The sequence below is a fragment of the Haemaphysalis longicornis genome, unplaced genomic scaffold (assembly GCF_048455015.1).
Source record: "Haemaphysalis longicornis isolate Haplotype H1 unplaced genomic scaffold, Haemaphysalis longicornis Haplotype H1 scaffold_6, whole genome shotgun sequence".
In the NCBI taxonomy this organism is placed as follows: domain Eukaryota; kingdom Metazoa; phylum Arthropoda; class Arachnida; order Ixodida; family Ixodidae; genus Haemaphysalis; species Haemaphysalis longicornis.
Genome location: NW_027526407.1, coordinates 38,129,362 through 38,149,472, shown reverse-complemented (window position 1 = coordinate 38,149,472; position 20,111 = coordinate 38,129,362). Strand labels below are relative to the sequence as shown.

At 45.0% G+C, this 20,111-nt stretch overlaps 1 protein-coding gene across 1 annotated transcript in view; it reads right to left on the bottom strand.

Annotated features, from left to right (window-relative positions):
• LOC144142482 (ras-related and estrogen-regulated growth inhibitor-like) overlaps positions 1-20,111 on the bottom strand; it is a 46,415-nt gene that overhangs the window by 13,553 nt on the left and 12,751 nt on the right. The window contains exons 2-4 of the mRNA XM_077674025.1: positions 5,309-5,365; positions 4,141-4,214; positions 401-682 (exon numbers count right to left, since the gene is read on the bottom strand). Of these exons, the coding sequence (XP_077530151.1) occupies positions 401-682; positions 4,141-4,214; positions 5,309-5,365 (413 nt within the window). The remainder of the gene's footprint in view (positions 1-400; positions 683-4,140; positions 4,215-5,308; positions 5,366-20,111) is intronic.

Here is a 20,111-nt window from a genome sequence, read left to right as displayed (position 1 = left end):
TAAGACAGGCGGGGAAACGAGGCTTGCTATCACGGCCAAATAATGTCACAAGCGCTCTTCATAGGTTAAGCTAGCGCCATCTGCCGCGGATGAAGACACGGCGGTGCCACCACGATCGGCATTTCACTGCGCAGCCACGCAATGAATTGCGGCCGATCATTTAGTCCATCAGGTGCTTCTACCCCCTCCTTCGCCACCGCAGCTACGAAGCTTTGTAGCCCGCCTTGGTTTTCATTGTGACATTATCTGGTCGCTCGCCCGCGCTTGACGCAATGGGCAGTTTCGCCTCCTCTATATTCTTGCTCCGTGGTGAAGGCACACCGAAATGGTCATGGTGGGAAGTTCCAACTGGAAGTCTGGAGTTGCTGCACTATTATGGCACCTTCCATTGCTTGCTTACCTGTCTAAGGTGTATGAGGTCGGCCTTGTTGGCCACGATGCAGACAGGTGCAGGGCCGGACGCCTGCTGAGCTTGCGTCGGCTGCTGTGGTGGAGCGCCACCTGCAGTCGCAGCTCCACTGCTACTGGAGAGCGAGGCCCTCTGTAGGTTTGGGAGCGTGTTGTTCAAGTGTCTGCGTAGTTGGCCCAGGTAACGAAAGCTGGCGCGGTCCACAATCGAGTAGACGAGCATGAAGCCATCGGCCCACTGCAAGATCTCGTCTCGGGGCAGCTCGTCTTCACTCTGGAAAGGAAAGTGCGAGGCATGGGTAACGTTTTTTGGAGCGGAGAGGGTTTGCTGGGTGCATAACCAGACCACCCGCAAGTACAGAACACGTGAGGTGCGCTGGTCATGAGTATTTTTTGTGTGTTCTGTATCTGTTCAGTGCGCGTGCATCAAATAAAACTGGCTAGGACGGATGAACTAAGAAAATGCGGGGAAGGGGGGAAAGAATGGACTCCGGGAAAACTTGTGGTTGTAATTTTTCGGACAGACCTTTGTCCCTTAGCGAATAGGCTGTTATTGATGATGACAATTGTTATGACGATGATGATTATTATCATGATGATGGGGCTACACCGAGCGCCACCTCTCTCGAGCACCAGCGCTACGGCACGATGCCGTTCAACACAGGCGCCTGTGATTCCCCTGCACGCTTGACAGTTATCTGCCTTGAGTAGCTATATCGCTGGTGCTTCCGTCTCTATTCTGATTTCAGTTAGCCCAAGTCCCCCATCGAAGTTTCTTTTTTTTTTTTGGCTGTTAAATTTCTACGCTCAGCGTGAGAGGCTCGACAGGGACAGGCATATGCCCCAGAGAGTGGGAGGTTCAGCCAAAATTCTGATCGCATTAAAATCACGAACCCCGGTTTGCGGAACATAATAAACTGTATGATCAATCAGACTTGCACACGGGATTTCAGCTCCATCGGTGGATATGGGGACCCCACCACCGCTCCCTTCTTGCGTTTGTTCGCGAAACGGGAGTTAAGCTATACTTGTAGCATAGTATTTATGCCAACGGGCATACTGTCGCAAATAAAAAAAAAAGCCGTGCGAAAAGCTCGTCTGTCATTTACAACGCGTAGTTTTGTGATTGAAACCAGGAAGAGCCACTTACGGAATCAAAATTTGTCCTTTACAACCCATTCTGGTGGCCTAATGTAAGTTGTCACAAATCTCGAGCACGTTCGCCACCCTTACTGGTTAAAATTGGGAAAATACTACTATAAATGGGAGATGCACTTTTCACAGCATGTATGTAAACTTAACAGACCATGGTATTTTAACGTGTTCCGCTAAACGACCTCCCCCATTTTAATGCGAGTACCCTACTTGGCGAACTTAGTATGGCACGGAAAACTACACATCATGCACCGTGCTTTATTTTTCAAATGTGGGAGTTCGGAAGCTTAACCACATTTCATTTTTGTATGCCTAGAAAGATGAAAGGCACCTTTCTTGTGTTTGAAGCTGCTGTTTTCTTTTGTTGCCTTTTTGGGTCACTCGGATTGGCCGAATTGATTAATACCGCAGGTGTTTCCATTACAGAACATCCTCCCCCCTTAGTTCCTAGACTGTTATAATCTTTATCCCTTAGCCACTTTCCCTTTTTATCCCTTCCCTTGAATGGCCTCAGGTAAACTTTGCATAACATGAAACACTTATCAATAAATCAATCAAAACCAATTTTCTTTCGGTGTTCCCCCAAGAAACGGTGAAGTCCCACTCCGTACAAAAAAGATATAGCGTACACGTGGATAGATAAGAGAGACCGTTATCGTCGTACGTAATAAATAAAGGCGCAGTCGTTTGAAACTTTCAAAAATACGTTGGAATCTTTGTGAGTAGCTACAGCCACTAATAACGAAAAGCAGGCTTCGACCACTTAAAATTTCTTACAGGGAGCTCATTCTTTCAGATTCGATTACGAGGTGCTTTTCTCCCGCATTGAAAGTAAAACATAAAACTGGCCGAAATGAGAAAGCACATTTCCGAGCTCGCCCACCATAATCCCTTTATTGCTTCAAACCTTCGCTTTCGAAAGTATCCAGTTACACAAGACCCAATACACAAGTTATTGTTCTTATGGGAGAACCAATGTCTTTCCTGTCTGATGTATACTTTTCTGTACCTGGGGTTTAATGCTCTCTTGTCGGGCTCTACCCTGGTCCTCGCTGTTGCGAAAGCCCTTAGAAGCCGGTGCTCTAGCGATCAATCTAACAAGGCTACAATTTTTTAAGTAGACGACAAAGACGGAAGAGGTCTAGGAAGCAGCAGCATCGACAGACTAGTGAGCATGAGAAAATCCAAACCTTTTTTTTCCTCTGGTAGAATGAACGGGAAAAAGATCCACTGAAGGATCAGTGGATCTGAGTTAGAGCCTGTAGTAGCCGCATAAGTAACAATCTTGCTTCGTTGTAAACTCTACCCTCGCGACAAGGGAAAATGCGCTTACAGAACCCAGCATTGCAAGGCTTTTCTAGTTGAAGACTATTGCAGAGTTTCCTTAAAAGACGATCTAAAGAAGCTTACAGGATATGCCGCATTTCTCTCGGTCGTCTTCTCGATTAGTGCCGTATATTTCTCTTTTGATTCGGGCCCAATCACTCTGTCTTCGCAGAACATTAAACAGCGTGAAGGCGGGTCTGATCAAGGAGACAGACAGCTCTGTTTATTGATAAGTTAAGATGTACCCACGAGAGTGCTCAGGTTTATGTCGCTACATTGCCTGGGATGAGAAAATTTACAGGGAAAACTGAATATTATAAGTTACTTATCGCTAATCTTTTTTTTCTTTCGGGATAGGCTTTTCTCAATAAACATGCAGCCCTAACTGCGGTGTACTTTTCAGTCCGCGAATCAGCCCCATTGTCCATCATGGTATATTTTTACTAATCAAGACGATAAATTTTCATGTCGTGTTTCTTTGGTTTTTCCCTTTAAAATGCCTAATTATTTGATTATTACCAGAATGAACTTTGCTCACATAATCATTCCCACATATCTTTAGCGCTAATTCTAGCGGTCTTACTTTTACAAGTTTCTTTCGGGAGAAAGCATCAAGGCTTGAAGTCAAAACTGAGTTTCGTTAAAAACGCGCCGACTCACGTGACTGCCTAAGGCTATACAGTGCTGTCTAACCCCAAGGATTTCTTAAGTTTCACTTCATATAGGAAAAAAGGAGTTTTTGCATTGTTCTTGGTCCTTCAGCTCACATTAAAGGAAGGTTACCTCCTTAGGCTTCAGACGCTTACACTAGCAGAAAAGTAAGTTTCTCATAGCAGAACTTGTCAATCTACCCTGATAACATTTCTATTTATGTACCCATTTACAAAACCAGGAGTACTAAGAAGCCAGAACAGCCGCCGTTGTATAAATACAGCCGCTTGCAAGTGCACAGGCGCTATCAAGACTTATTGTTTCGTGGACTCGTAATACCTTTGCCGCCAGTCGTGCACGCTCCGAGCAGTTCCTACTAACGTAAGAACCAAATCGGGGTTCATAACAGCTGCTGTATATACACCGAGAAATTCACCTAACGGCTTGCACTCTTGCCCTAATTATTTTGAAGACCCCTGTTCAGACTGACGTTCGTTCTTTTGTTCAAGTATATACAAAAGCACTGATTTGGTGATTATGACTTAACTTCTTATGCCAACACAGAACCAAGACAGAAAGACAGAAAGGCTTGCAACTCACCCTCGGACAGGTATCCAAGATTTCAAAAAGAACGGGCTCTCCATCCACCATCATCTCGCTTTTGTACCTGTTCTCTGCGTGATGGGAGACGCAAAAGAATAAAGTCATAGCAGGATTAGGAAAGTAGGCAGCTATGACTGAAGATACTTTATGCACACTAGTTAACGGGTAATGTCTTATCACTGCGAAAATACGTTATGCCTCACTGTACAGCACGTAATGTTTACAAGTAATCACCACCGGAAGTCACGACTTTCCAACGCATCCAGCTAGCTTCCGTTTGTATATTCGCACAAAACCTCGCAAAGCAAAAACTATTGTGCGTGATCTTTTTGTGATGTTACCATGGTTGCGCTAGTTGCTGATGTTGAAATTATCGGAAGCAAGCAGACGATGAACCTGGAAACACGTAGTATTACAGCAAAGCATGTTGTTGGGCTAGTTGGTTCATATTCATACTTAAAACTGTGCATTCGGACGGGACAATAAAAAGAAGACCCAGGACGGGTGCAGACTCACAACCAGATTATTGAAAAATGAAGCATGCTAATATACCCACACCAGCACATGCGCACATATGTCACCACCTTTATCACATGATATAACAGTTTAGAAATTTATATTCATTTCCATACAAAGATATGGATGGTTCACTTACACAATGTTCACCATGCTTTCGTAATAAAACGGGATCCCACCTTCCGCACCATTGCAGGGCTTGTGAAAGCAAGCCATGCGAGCCAGTTTTGACTCAGACAAAGGTGCTGAGCGAAATTCGAGAACAGGTGGCAAGGGAATTAATCGAGGCATTTTTCATTCGAAAGCATGGTGAACAGTCTGTAAGTGAACCATCCATATCTTTGTATAAAACTGAATATGAATTTCTAAACCGTTATATCATGCGGTAAAGGTGGTGACATGTGTGCGCATGGGCTGGTGTGGGTGTATTACCATGCTCCATTTTTTAATAAACTAGTTGTGAGTCTGCACCCGTCCTGTGTCTTGTGTTCCTTGTCCCGTTCGAACGCGCAGTTTTAAGTATGACGTAGTATCACGTAGCCGATCAAGGGAGCTATATTTTTCAATTCTAGCTACACCAACGAACTACAGTTAATAGCTGTAAGCATAGTGATACAATAAGAAGTTAGCTTGAGTTGAAATAAATTACCTGTTTGGTGGTCATACTCCCCAATGTACCTCTTCGTCAGGAACCTCACCACAAGTGCTGGAAGAAGAAAATGTTGGCAAACTGTACTATACAGACATAATGATAAATATAAATATTAGAAGCAACGAGAAATTCAACTACACGAAATGTGCGCGCGTAGAATTCCAACGCACATCATTTTAGCACATGTTGGATTACCTCAGGTGAAATAAATTCACCTATAGCGCTCCTCTACGGCGGGTTTCACAAACTTTTTACATGTTTGTTATTGACCCATAAGTGTGTCAATGTTGTGTCCCGTGGCGAGCCCCTTTTAAAGGCGTTTGGTCACGAAATGGTGCTGCAGGGTGTTCAGGGCAAAAATTACGGTCTTACACACACGCCCTTAATTATATGGGCTAGGAAGCACACATTCTAGTGTATATGTACCCGTACACTTAAAACGCACAACACTATCCACTCCACATACATGTAAAGCAAGCACGTTAACATAAGGCAGTCCTACAGCGAGTTCACCCTTTGTGCGTCTGCACTCCTTGCTGTTGTTGCCAGCAAAAGAAAATAATTAGCCAGAGTTGATGGTTCGTTGAAATGACATCAAACAACTAGCGCTAATCTTTATGCTGGGCATATGACTCAGCATATACAAGTCTACATAATGCTTATAAACATTTTTCGTATTATTCCAGTGTTTAAAAATTGCTGTAATTTCATCTTTGTAAGTAGTGACTTACATTAGCTACTCAACACCAATTTTCGCAACCTACTGACACCCTGCAAAAAACGAAAAGTGTTGAATGCGTTATTACTCTTTTTTATACCATGGCAGGGTGTGCACTGGTGTCGACACTGTAAGGAAATGGTGTAATCAATTTACGACAATTTATTACACCTGCTTCACTTCTTTTTTAGAGAAGCATGGTGTAAAAGAGATTAGTGTACAGTTCTGGTGCAACTTCGCCATAAAAAAATAAAAAAAAATGCGGACAACAAAATTTTAATGGAGCATTCGAGGACGAGCAAAAGTAACCCTGAAATTCTTGATGACCGGTGTGTTATTACCAAACACGCAATGTCCAGTAAAAAATTGTTAAAAACAAGCTCATATGAAGTTTCCATGGCGATTAAAAAAATAAAAGGTCACACAATTCCATCATCTCACGGCCATGACACGTGAATTGGCAAAGAAAATGACCCAGACACAGCTGAAAGCACGAAAACAGGGAATTTTGGCGTCCTAGCGCCAAAAATGACTGTTGTTATCGGTTGAAAACGTATAGAACTTTCAACTTCTTCTGTTCCAAGCGCAAGGAAAGAGATTGGATGGTGATGCAGTCAGATATTGTTGTGCAAGTACTCTTTGAAATCATGGACGGCAGTCTTCCTGCTCTACGGTGACTTTGGCGGGGATTTGTTGACAATAGCCGAAACTCTCTTAGAACAAACCGCAGGAGCTTCAACGCCGACAAGGCAGTTCAACGGCCATCACGTTCTCCGCTTGCAGCCTAAGTTTACGAAGACAACACCATGCACAATCGACTATCTTATAGTGCGCTGCCGAGCGTGGTCATTGAAGCCGCACCCACACTTGTTGCAAGCGCTGATTTGGTCTAATAACGGTGACAATTTCACAAGAAAACCATCAGTGGTGTTAGGAACAGCGAAGTTTCCATTCCTTGATAACATTTACTAAGTCGGTCTTAGTGCAGATGTACCACAATGTCTGTCTGTTTGTTTTCCGGTTGTTTTTCCCAAGCAATGCGAATACAAAATTTGTCAGTAGGTGGGACTTTCCTCACTTGTATAAAATTATGGGTGAATAAATTTTTCGGTTGTCAGTGAACGCTTTTCCTGTTTACTCCTTCGCCTTAATTTTGCTTCTCCTTATTTCTATTCATGAACTATTGCCAAGTAGCCCAAGAGCTGGTCTCACAAGTGCTAGGAGTAAAGCAGGAATAGACTTAATTTTTATATTAGTTCTGGAGTCATGACAATGGGGGTCTTCTCAGACCGAAAGTCTCTTGGCGGCCAAATATTTTATTGACGACGTTTGCGGGATCTTCGATGGTAGCAACGCAGTCCTATCTAAACGTAAAGTTTTTCTTTTAACAGCAGAGATTTTTAAGCTTTTTAAGCTTTTAGTTCCACCGTCCAGCGTTACCAGAAAAAAAGTACCAAGAAAAAATACGGAGCGCACGTGAGCATGCTCCTCGAGGGGAGCGCCTGGTGTCGTCCAGGCTTGCGCCGCATGAGGAGCTCGCAAAAAATACCAAGAAAAGTACCAAGAAAAGTACCAAGAAAAGTACCAAGAAAAATACCAAGAAAAGTACCAAGAAAAGTACCAAGAAAAATACCAAGAATTGGCGCATTGTTCACAGGCGCCTTATCATACATAATGCGGTTTCCATGCTTTTTTGCGGTTTTTTTAAACAAATTCTGAGCTCTATGCTTCATGCCTGATTAGCCTGACGCATGCGCTCAGCGTCTTAGGCCTTCGTGCCTCAGCGTTTTTTTTTTTGTTTTTTTTTGCCCACGAAGATAAAACCATCGGGGGTAGAATTATACAGCTTCGCTGTAAAAATTAGGCGATTATTTAAAGGATGTTGTTGCCACGCCCTTCATCCACAACCTTGGTTCTATAAACGTTCAACCCTTCGAGCGACGCTGACGAAGCTGGCGAGCATTGGGGCGAGGGCAAAACGAAGCGAGGTGTGACGGGCAGAACGGAGAGCACTTTTGGAGCGTGATTCTGCAGGGAATCGGTAGCCAGGCCACCACCCCGACGCCCGCTTTCTCTACGCCTGCGCAACATCCGTTCGTCGAATTCCGAGAAGCGATCGAGCGTAACTACATCAGGCGTCGATCCCCGGGGGAAATGAACCTTCCTATGTTCGGAGAGCTTTGAAGCGACGCCAAGCATCACAATGATACTCTAAAACGATGCGAGCCTACACGATGCCTATCCAACGCGACTGTGAAACGGATCCGAAGCTATAGCCGTAGAGTTTTAGAGGGAAATCTGTCGCTGCAGTCGCGGGCCGCCGTGGGCGGCGCCATTGCTGCTAGCGACATTCCTCGCCAACTTGGCTTAGCTAGCAATATAGATTGTTTTTGGGTGTCGAAGCCAAAATCAGCAAAAAAGGGCAACATTTTCTTCTTGTTCGTCGTGCATGAAGCTTCTACATAATTACTGACAAATTATTCTTTCTGGGGGTTCCATTTTATAATAAAAAAACAAATTTGATGAACCTTCCACAGTAATTTTGTTGCTTTTTTGCAGCCAGAGCCAACTTTTCAGCCTGTTCATGAGCCATGCCAAGGACAAGTGGAACGTGCCTGCCCGGTACATGACGAAACGCTCGCCGAAGTGCGGCTCCCCTAGTCAGTGGTGCCAGATTTCCCTCTAGTATATATTAGTATGAAACTCTATGGCTACAGCTAGAACCACTAAATAAGCTACGCTTAAGAGTACCGACACTGACTCACCGCGGCAGCAATTTTGGTGCCTGACTCCAGGCTGGCCAGCTTTATGCGCCCTATTGCGGCTGACATTCAGGGGCGGAATTGCTCTGGGCGCCACCTGGCAACCATGACAGCTGTGTTTACTTTTAAAAGATTTAGAGACACTATTAAAATAGGCAGAATCTAAACTAGTTGGATCAGAATTGATTAAATACTGGTCAGCCTAAATTTAACTGAGGACGCAGACAAAGACGAAGGAGGAAGCACAAGCGCTGACACTACCAACTTAATTTTTATTACGCCTCGCCTTGTACAGTTATACCCTCCTCTATCCACGTGGTCCAGGAGCAACAGTGCGCAGAAATAGTTTTTCTTTATCGGTTAGCGCAACCGACGTAGTACTGACACAATCGTCGGCGCCCTCATCAATTTCCATAGCTTCGATGACTTCGCGCGCAAGCCTATCGTTGTGTTTATGCATGGTAATGACGCCATGGAAGTCCACTTCAAACTTCGGGCAATCTCGGAGGTGCAGGCCAAATGTCCTGACGGAAAGTTCTTTGTTGAGGCCTTGTGCTCTCGAACTCGGTCGTTGATAAAACAGCCGGTCTGGCCAATGTAGCTTTTAGATGCGACTCCATCTCATTCACTCGCCTTGTCCCTCCATACGGCGTTGTTGTTGTCCGTCCACACCCCTCCCCCATCCTCCTCGCCGCGCGAGCTGCGCTCTCCGCCGCTCACCCCCTCTCCTCTCCGATAGCGAACACTCTCTCGCGAGGGTCCTTGGATTGGATTCGATTGGCTTGGCTTGGCTTGGATTGGATTGGATTGGATTGGATTTGGATTTGATTGGATTGTGTTGCGCCATAGCCGCGCCACGTTGCGTCATAGCCGCGGCAGGGGGTTCACGGCACGTTTCACGCGATGGGAGAATCAACCTAACAGAAACAACAACGGAACCCCCTATGCGTCGCATCTACACAGGGGTTCCCGCGAGGGGAGGTGGGAGTAATTTTTCAGAACGATAACGGTAGCTTGTACACAGCCCCCTGCACACATGCTGCGTACTTGGTACGGTGGTTGGTTGCGCAATGGCTCGCTATCATTGGCTGGTTGACGCGGCGGCACATGGCATACCCTTTGTTTGGGGCTGAGTTCGAGAGCACAAGGCCTCAACAAAGAACGTTCCGTCAGGACATTTGGCCATGCACCTCCGAGATTGCCCCAAGTGTGAAGTGGACTTCCATGGCGTCATTACCATGCATAAAAACAACGATAGGTTTGCGCGCAAAGTCATCGAAGCTATGGAAATTGATGAGGGCGCCGACGATTGTGTCAGTACTGCGTCGGTTGCGCTAACCGATAAAGAAAAACTCTTTCTGCGCACTGTTGCTTCTGGAACATGTGGATAGAGAAGGGTATAAATGTACAAGGCGAGGTGTAACAAAAAAATTCCCCGCATTTTCCCGAGCGGAAGAATGTGAAAGTGCGAATGCACGAGTTGAATTTGCGCGGTTCGGTAATGTTCGCGAAAGAGAGATCACACACACACACACAACTACAAAGAAAGAAAGATGCATTTATTCACAGACACCTATTTGTGTTGTCGTTGTACTTGATTGCTAGAGCGGATCTCAGCTTTGAAATTTCGTGTCAGTACTCCTTTAAGCAGGTGCATTAGCCCTTCTCACGCCCGATTCTTGGCCAATCCCCCACGTGGGTATGTGCCATGTCAGCGGCCAGGCAGCGCGCGCCCATCTCCCCCCGTTGCCAAGGAAGACGAGGAGATTCCTGGCCAATCCCCCACGTGGGTATGTGCCATGTCAGCGGCCAGGGTGCGCGCGCCCATCTCCACGTGCGCGGACATCGCCGGTGGACGCAGGTTCAGGGTCGCTTAAGAAGTGCATTGCACTTAAAATTCAGTTGGTAGTGTCGGCGCTTGTACTTCGACCTTTGTATTTGTCTGCGTCCTCAGTTAAATTTAGGCTGACCAGTATTTAATCAATTTAGAGACAGCGCGCTGGTGCGGGTCAGGCTTGTTTACGCTAGCATAGATTATTTAGTGGCTGTAGGTTACGCTAGAGCCACTAATTAAACTATGCTTTTTAAGTGGCTATAGGTTACGCTCAGCCACTGTCGTTCTTTTCTAGCGGGAAGCGATGCAGGCGTTTTGCACGCTCCTGCCGGCTGAAACAGCCAAGTACAGAGCAGCACGGCATCGCTACTCTGTCTAGGGGCTTACAAACTCACTCTCAACGTGTCACACAGCCGCGCTGCGCTTCGAAAATCACGACTTTTCGAAGAGCGCGCGCGGCACCGCAGAGGCACCAAAATGTCAGGGCCAATGGGTCTTCCGGGGGTAAACAAATGTCACGTGGCGCGGTTCGGCCAATGGCCGCTGTAAGCGGCATACAACAATGACAGAAAAGAGTGCCGATACTCGGGAACATGGTGGCTCTAGCTATAGCCTCTGGCATGGATGTTTAGGAGACTGAATGTTATACTTTTAAAGACCAAGCATATATATCTGAGCAAATCCCGTGGGGTTTTTTTTTTTCGTCGGTTTTAGCGTTGCCCCTTTTCTCTAAGGCCATTTTCAGACCCCGTTGCCAAAACACACAAGAAAAAGTGTGAAACAAATATATACAGGCAAGAGCTTTCTAAACGAAATTGGCGTCATGACAAATACATGAGAATATTGTTAGGTGCAAACACAACATTGGGCATACATGAGGTGAAACATTTATGCGTAAACAAACATTACAGCGTTCTTTCAATTAAAAGCGCGCATTGATTTTATCATAGCAGTCCCTAATGGATGTGAGCGTATAAGAGAACATCTGCACCGAATTCGGCCCCACCGCCACTCTTCATCTGTCATTACGAACTGCGCGTCAGCTAGCTCTGGTTGACCGCGGCGCGGATGTTTCTCCCATTCGTATAACTTCTACGTAGTCGTCTGAGAAACTATTCTTTAAAAATAACAGTGACCCTCTATAAGGAGTTTTTGTGGGGTACTGCTAAACATAAAAGTTATTTGTAACTTCTGACTTGGTCCGTCAGTATTACTGAAACGTAGATGTACGTCAGAAACGTAGTTCTACGGCTAAACACTAGATAAAACGTCAGAAATTCTTATGCACTTTTCTTGTTACAGCGAGAGTTTCTTGGGTAGCCATGTAAATAACCACTTTCCTCGACGTTTTTGCGGCACTTAGCGGATTTTCAGACTCGCTAAAACGTTACAAGCCAAGCCGATTACGGAGCTCATGCAAATCTACACTCTTTCTATAATTCCCACCATTGCACAGAATACATTGCATTGTTACAAAGGGCTATTATTTCCTATTTATGTAAATGAACACTTTCATCTGTGTTTTTTCGGCCCTTAGAGTGTTTTCCCGCTCACTAAAACGTTACAAATCCACGCCAGTTTCCACTGTTTCAACTTTCGTTTAAATCTCAACTGTTGGAGTAAAAACGGAGATACTGACGAAAAGAAACTGTTAAATTTAAAAACTTTAAAAACAAGACGTTTCGGCTTCGCTACGGAAGCCTTTGTTCACAATGGAGTGAAGGAAATTTCATGGACTCTACGTCTTGTTTTTAAAGTTTTTAAAGTTTTTAAAGTTAACAGCTTCTCTTGGTCGGTGTCTCCGTTTTCACTTCAACATGTCTCACCGAAACGTCTTGTTTTTAAAGTTTCTAAAGTTAACTGTTTCTTTTGGCCTGTGTCTCCGTTTTTACTTCAACATGTCTCACCGAAACGTCTTGTTTTTAAAGTTTTTAAAGTTTTTAAAGTTTACAGTTTCTTTTGGTCGGTGTCTCCGTTTTTATTTCAACATGTCTCACCGAAACGTCTTGTTTTAACAGTTAACAGCTTCTTTTGGTCGGTGTCTCTGTTTTTACTTCAACATGCCTCCCGACCAGACGGGCTTCCGTCAAACCCTCGACTTGAAATCTCCACTGTTCCCACAATGCCACAATGGCTAGGACAACCTCGAGCGAGCCGCCTTGATGCTGATGCGAAATTCCTTACTAGTATATACCTTATCATTATTTACACATCGATTATATAATGCCATCTTATTCACTGTGCTGCGCATGCGTATTCGGATAATCATGTCGACTGCGCCAATTAAATCGCCGCTATAGCATAGCTCAGTCATGAAATGGCCGCTCCCAGGACGAATAATTGAGGAAAAAATGTATTACTGCAGATGATGCTGTCGGAGTCAGAGTTCTTCAACGTAAATCAGTTGCGAAACTCCGCTTCAGAATCCGGGTTGCGCGTGCCTCCCTGCTCCGTCGAAGCAGGGGGGCAAGTGTACTGCCCCCAGGGGACAAAAACTGAACTTCGATAAAGTATTAATTTATCACAAATCTTTGGAAAATAAAGCGTGCTTTTTAAATTAGAAGACATTAATTACGTAAAATGTCCCTATGCTTCTATGTTTTTTTTTTGTTTTTAATGACTTACAGCAGCCGCCGCAATCATTTGAGTACTACTTCAACTTTCTGCCGACAGACGACATGCTAGTCAACGTGCCCGTGCTTGCCCCAGCGCAGGAGGGGGGCACCGAAGACCGGCTTTTGGTACATGGGGCCTATGGGCAGTTTCGCAACCGGTACAGGGTGGTGCGACGATAATTTTAACACTTTAAAAATATTTCCTGGGCGAACCGCCGCTCTGTTCGCGCCCAAACTTCACACGAAGGTCGCATTGTGTGGTCTATTTTGTTTGACACGGGGAACAACGACGGTACTTACCTCTTTATTCTGAAAATAAATGAAAATGTTTTTCGCCTATGGAAAAATGGCGGCTGATTTGTACGTGCAAGCCAGTGCAAGTTGATCCATGGAACGACGGCGCCTCCTGGGGTATTCATAGCGAAACGCATGTTTGGGTTTCACGGTAGGAAGGAGCCAAATGGTGCAGCAGACGATCAGAAAATGCACCTATAGGACGGAGCCAAATGAGCTAGCAGACGATCAGAAAACCCGCTTTCATATTTTCTCATCGTCTGCTGCACCGTTTGGCTCCTTACCGTGAATCCCAAACGTGCGTTTCGCTATGAATACCCCAGGTGGCGCTGTCGTTCTAAGATCAACTTGCGCTGGCTCGCACGTCCAAATCAGCCGCCGCTTTCCCATAGGCGAAAATCGTTTTCATTTATTTTCAGAATAAAGAGGTAATTACCGTCGTCGTTCCCGGTGTCAAACAAAATATACACACAAAATGCGACCTTCGTGTAAAGTTTGAGCGCGAACAGAGCGGCGGTTCGCTCAAAAAAAAATTTCGAAGTGTTGCAATTATCGTCGCACCACCCTGTATGTTCAGTAACTCTGGTTGGAGTGACGCGGAGGAACATGGTGAACCCTAGCGGCCGTTCCCCTCGCTGGCTGATGGCGCTTTTTCCGCTCTCCATGTTAGCTGGCGCTCGTTGTATCCTTGCTGCAGTATCCCGCGGTGCAGACGATTTACGCCACCGCAGCCTCAGATAAGCTAGAAAGGAGCAAGAACGGGCACTGCAGCGCATACCGGGCGTGCCAACCGCTTTCCCACCAAACTGTCCAGTCTTGAGCTATCTAACTCCTTTAAAAAAACTCGCTCTAAAAACACTCCTGCTTTCACGTTTTCCGAGCGTCTTCGGCAGACAAGACAGAGAAAAATAACGCGCAAGAAAAAAGAAAACAGACGCTTGGAAGCGCGCTTGGTAGGAAGCCAAGCAAACGCTATACGTCATTCCCTGTGACGTCACCTAATTGTCTTGGCGAACAAAACAACTCCTCAACCTCTCGTCTCTGTCGTCGGCCTATTAGCGATGGTGCTCGCTTTCCTATTTTCGTGTGCTCTCTTTTCGCCATCAGCGCATACCTTTGTCGACTCCGAAAACGGCACCCGCATTCGCAGACTTCCCGTCGACATCTTTGTGCTCTGTGTGCTGATGTACAGCCGTCCACAGGCTTAGCTGGAACGTCAGACTTAACTTTAAGGGAAATATGTAAAATATTCCTACAAAAAAACTGTTCAAATGAATGTGGAGGACTTAAGTGACCCCTTAAGCTTTAACGAAATGCAAATTATTTTACACCAAAGCAGGAGGAGACGATAAGATGGTAACGCGCTGCTCAAGCTAAGACTGTGCACGACTGTACACTATATGAATCCTTAAACAAAGTCAGTTTTTAGGGGCGAAGCACCTTAGGGGCTCGGGCTGTTGGCGTCTCCTGCCGTCGTCACCTCATGCTGTCACGGTAAACCAAGTTGTCAAACGATGGTAAAAACAACGAGCGTATAATAGATAAAACCGGTTCTAAATAAACCAACATGATTTAAATTAATCTAAATACAGCAATAATCAAGACCTAATTACATTAATAACAAACATTTGGAAAATTTAATCTCGAAATTGGTTTCAAACTCCCGGTTTTCCCCTGTGAAGCATACTTAGCAGAAACTGCGGGGCTGCCGCTTTCGGCATTGCACTGCACAGCCACGGAAAGAAGTGCGGCCACTATGATTTCGTCCATCAAGTGCGGCTACCCTCTCCTTCAGCGTCGCAGCGACGAAGCTTTGCAGCCCGCCTTGGTTTTCGTTTATTTATTTATTTATTTATTTATTTATTTATTTATTTATTTATTTATTTATTTATTTATTTATTTATTTATTTATTTATTTATTTATTTATTTAAGACATACTGCAGTCCAAAGACCAAGTATTGTGACATTATCTGGTCTCTCGCCCGCGCTTATCGCGATGGGCCGTTTCGCCTCCTATATATTCTTGCTCTGTGGTCTCGGCCAACCACTCTAACCAAAAGCATGCTCCGCAATAGCAAGCTGCGACGTCATCTCTCACCCATCGATAGCAGCTGCCGAAAAAGAAGAGAAGATATTACAGATACAGGCTCCACGTATCTGTCGCATCTTCTCTTCTTTGTACTGGTATCGTTTGCGCCCCGTTTTCTTTCTTATTCAAGTATGTACCAACTAGCTCAGCGACAAGTTTTGTTAAAGGGAGTCTGCATGCAACACTTTCGATAAGCGCTTTCCCTCTTTCCTTCGCATCTGGAACCACTGCGAAAGCTATAGTTATCGCTAGCACGGAGTGGCACTGCGTAATTTGCTAGTCGCACCAGATACGCCTTCCGCTTCTGCTCTGTTTTTGTGGATTTATTTTTAAAGTTGCTATCAAAAAGCGTTCATTGCTGCAGCTGAAGGAAAACCGACCAACAGCCGCTGCATGGTTTTAGTGACGTAATTCGGGCCGCTGAAGAACGTCAAGACCGGGAATGCGAGAAAAATCTTTTGGGCGAGTTTTCAAGTTATCTGGTGGGCATATAGCCGTAATTTTTAGCTGAAGTTTTTGCGACCCCCTAATCTAAGTACTGGTTGTGTTGGGTGACTACGTTTTGCAAGCGTTTAAAATTTCAAAAGAAAAAAGTTGAAAAAAAGGTTGCAGGGTCCATTTAAGCACCTGCCGCAATATGCAATTCCGGTATATTGTCATTGGAAGGACGCTAAAAACCACCGCCCACTTCACAACGGGTTCTCAGCGGGCTTCGTGAAGCGACGTACAACCAAGAACATCCAACGAGGGGCCTTGCGAGTAAAAGGCGACGTCTACCTAGAATAGCTAAGCCTCGCCGAACACGTAGGTGGGGCCGTAAGAAAGAATTGCCCTTTTTCTCCAGTGTGGGAGTTTATACACATCCCAACCCGATCCCATCACCCACATTGAAGCAGTGGAAACATAGGCTACCCGCTTCCGGCTCGAGGATCAGGAGTACCAGATTTCCCGAGCGCGGGCTGCTGTGGGGCGTGAAGGCTGCCTGGTCTGACGCCACTTAATTCCCCTCTCTATTTCCTTTAAAAATAATAATGCTTTTCCTCCTCCTCCTCAAGCCCTTCACACATTTCCGGCGCTCAGAGGAATATATACTTCGCTCTATTTTGTTCCGCTTGAGGCTCGTTCACTGCCCTTATGGCTTGCACCACTACGCGCGGCACGTATCTTGCACAGACGGTGGGCTCGAAGCGAGTAAAGTTTAGCCACAGCCGACGAACGCCCACAGCAGCACGGGGCGCGGTCGACGCAGGTTCGTGAGGCGGGGATATATTTAAAATTCCGCCGCGACGCCACGCGACGTCTCCCACGGCTGACAGCGCGCGTCGGAGGAGCGAGAGACGTGAAAATAACAAAGAGAAACGGAGGAAATTGATGAAAACTTGAGCTCGGTATAGGCTGGAAGCGCGCTTTGGGGTGTAGCCGCATCAACAGTTCATTTTCGTGTCGGCGGTAACACGTCTGTGACCTCGTCATCAGTCTGCCACCTTCCCCCGTAGAAAATAAACACAAAATCAGTTCATCTTTCCCGCCCGACAACCGCAGACGTCGAGAGGGCAGTGAAGCGTAGAGAAGAAAAAAAAAAAGCGAGCTTGCGCCACTTTTTTTTTCTTGTTTGAAGTGCTTGGCTGAGACGCAAGGGCGGCCGTTGTGCCGTGCCAAAAGCAATGCCTCAAAACACAGGCATGTCTAATGCAGTGGTAGCGAGGGTGAGTGCAGTATGCCAGGCCTAGCAGCAATAGAACTAGCGAAAATGTGTAAGAATACGGCAAGCTTATTTCATGTGCAGTAAGTAGACTCTCGAGAAACGGAATTTCAAGGGACCGAAAGAAATAGTTTCATCTAACGTGAGTTCCGTTTACTGATAGAGATGTGCAAATGCGCAAATTTATGTGCGTACGCACTCTTCATAGCATTTCATGGAACTCTAAGCACTGGATGGTGAATGTAGCTGATAGTTTTTCAGAAACAAAGAAAACTACAACAGGTTTAGACACAGCATTAACAAAGTTTATTTGGCAACAATTTGTCAGTGTGCCCTAAAAAATGCACCAAAATGCATCAAAGAGCCGCTTTCGGAGACCAGAATGACGTCCTCTCTTTTCAAACGAAAGCGCAGGGTGTGCTCGCCTCAGAATTCGCCATCGCGAGTGCTTGCTAGCTACCGAATTTCGAAGACGCCAACGCGCTAATCAAGCACAAAAAGCACCATTATGGCACGAACGAGGCCGCAGGAGCTAAGCCCTGTAACTTTGGCGACTTGAACCGAGACCAAACGACTAGAACAAGAACTGCAATGTTGCACCTGCCCCGCTAACACGCCTGACTACTAACGAGCCAAGGCTAACATGCTATAAAAGAAAACGAAAAATAAACAGCCGGAAATGGAAAAAGCTTATGCTTTGGCCATGCGTTTGACAAGAAGTTCCATTTTCGGTTCCGTTTACACGGTGCGGCAGAAATTTTAGTTCCGATTACCGAAAGTTTTTTTTTTACTTTATCTGAATACAAAACCGTTTAAGCGATTTCCATTTATAGAGATTCTACTGTAATTGTTTTAGTGAGTGATCAAAGACACATCACATATTTCATATTTTTTAACAATGTGTTTATTGTGAGCTTTAACAATGTGAGCTGACCCGCTTGCCTCTGTTTCCTTTGCTTGTCTGCAAACTGCTTAATTTTGTTGCGCGCTTATTAACTTATACCACTGCTACACGGGCGTTCCGAAAGCCTTTGAACCGAATGTCATTTGACTCAAAGCCACCATTCAGCACAAAACGTTTTTCGAAGGCATCTGGCTGAAATGCCAACTGAGTCAAAGGAGCACCACCAAAGGCATTTGACGGTGAAGTTTGGCGGTGACCTTTCAGGTTCTCAAAGGCCTTTGAAACGCGAACGTTCGTACTGTCGGTCGCAGTTTCTGCACGCCGTGTTGACAAAGCATAATTATTTAAGATAAAACTCGCTTTTTAAAGAGCAAGTTCTTGATAATTTTTCACTCGTTTTCGTTTTCTATCAGCCGGTCTACGATTAAAACCGGCGGTGCGAAAAAAGGTTAAAAAAAGAACTGCCTGTTGTATGCATGTTTTGTGGGTGTTTGTAGGCTACTATCAATTTGAGCACTAATAATGGTGTTTTTTGGCAGAGTTTAAGTCTAAAATTATATTTTCTGTCACGCTACGAGAACAAAACTAGCAGCAGAGGCGACAACAAAACATGGCGGGTGAATTCGAAAACTTTCAACTGCCTTTGTGAATTATCGAGTAGATTGGCGGAACTCGTTTCCAGTTCGAATGGCATTTGAAATTTCAAAGGCTATTCGAGTCAAATGTCCTTTCAAACGCTTGTGTAGCACGGGTATTAGACGTTTTTCTGCGACTGCACATGACTCTCTTAAATTTTTATCCCTAAATGGACGTCAGTTACTAGAACCAGCCACAACTCTTCCTGTGACTTCAAATCCTTCTTCTTTGAGGAACTGTACTGATGAAGGTTAGGCCCTTAGATGCCACCGAAAGCAAAAAAGTGGCTTACCAACTTTCCAGAATTTCGGTAACTTTTTAAATTTCCAGAATTTACCTTGCAAGGGCCGTAGGCGAAATCACACAGCTAGGTTAGCCAACGATACAGGGCGGTGCTGACGATGATGGGGTTGCCCAAGGAAGTGTACTCACTCCAATCATTTTGTCTACAAGTAAATGGCTAGATAATGCTTTTTGTGTTGCGTTTTGTGCAGTTTGTGACTTTCTCAACAAAACTAAATCACACAGATTTATTCAGGTGTTATTAAAACACTAGTCAAAAGTGGTTGGTAGCTATAGGTCACATTGACAGCCGCTTCTTAAGTGTATCATTGTTTTTGTTTTTGTTTTTGCATAAGAATGACCCGTTTTTTAACATAAATACGTGCGCCGAGTGTTTGCAGGGTCTGTGGTCACAATTATGGCGAGAAAAGTTCGGTTAACTTTTTATTCGTGGCTTACTCGAGCTCACTGGCAACCGAATGAGTTTGTAAAGAAACGTGTGAAAGGTGGTGGCGGTGAGTTTGCAATGAAATAAGATCTCTGTTCAAAGCACTGCGAGAATTTCGCGACCAGTGGCAGCGTTCTATAATCCTAAGTGTTCGTCGCGCCTTGGTTGTCGCTAATTATCGCACAACGCACGCATGTTGCTTTCAAGATATAAGATGTCTCGACCCAGAAATACGGCTTAGCCCCTTAAAAGGCGTGACTGACGAGGAGCTTTTCATTCAAGACCTACTTCAAACCTCATGCACTGCGAATACCAGTATACTGGTATTCGCACCCTTTTTCTTTACACTTTTTTTCTTAGTTTCCAAACAAAATTTTATAACTTATTTTACATAATAACTACTTCTAGATTAAAAAGTTTTTGCAAATCCGCATGCTCATTTGTATATGCTTACATTAAAATGCATAATTCGAAAATTAGCGCTAAAATATTTTATTCTTGTGACAATATCACCG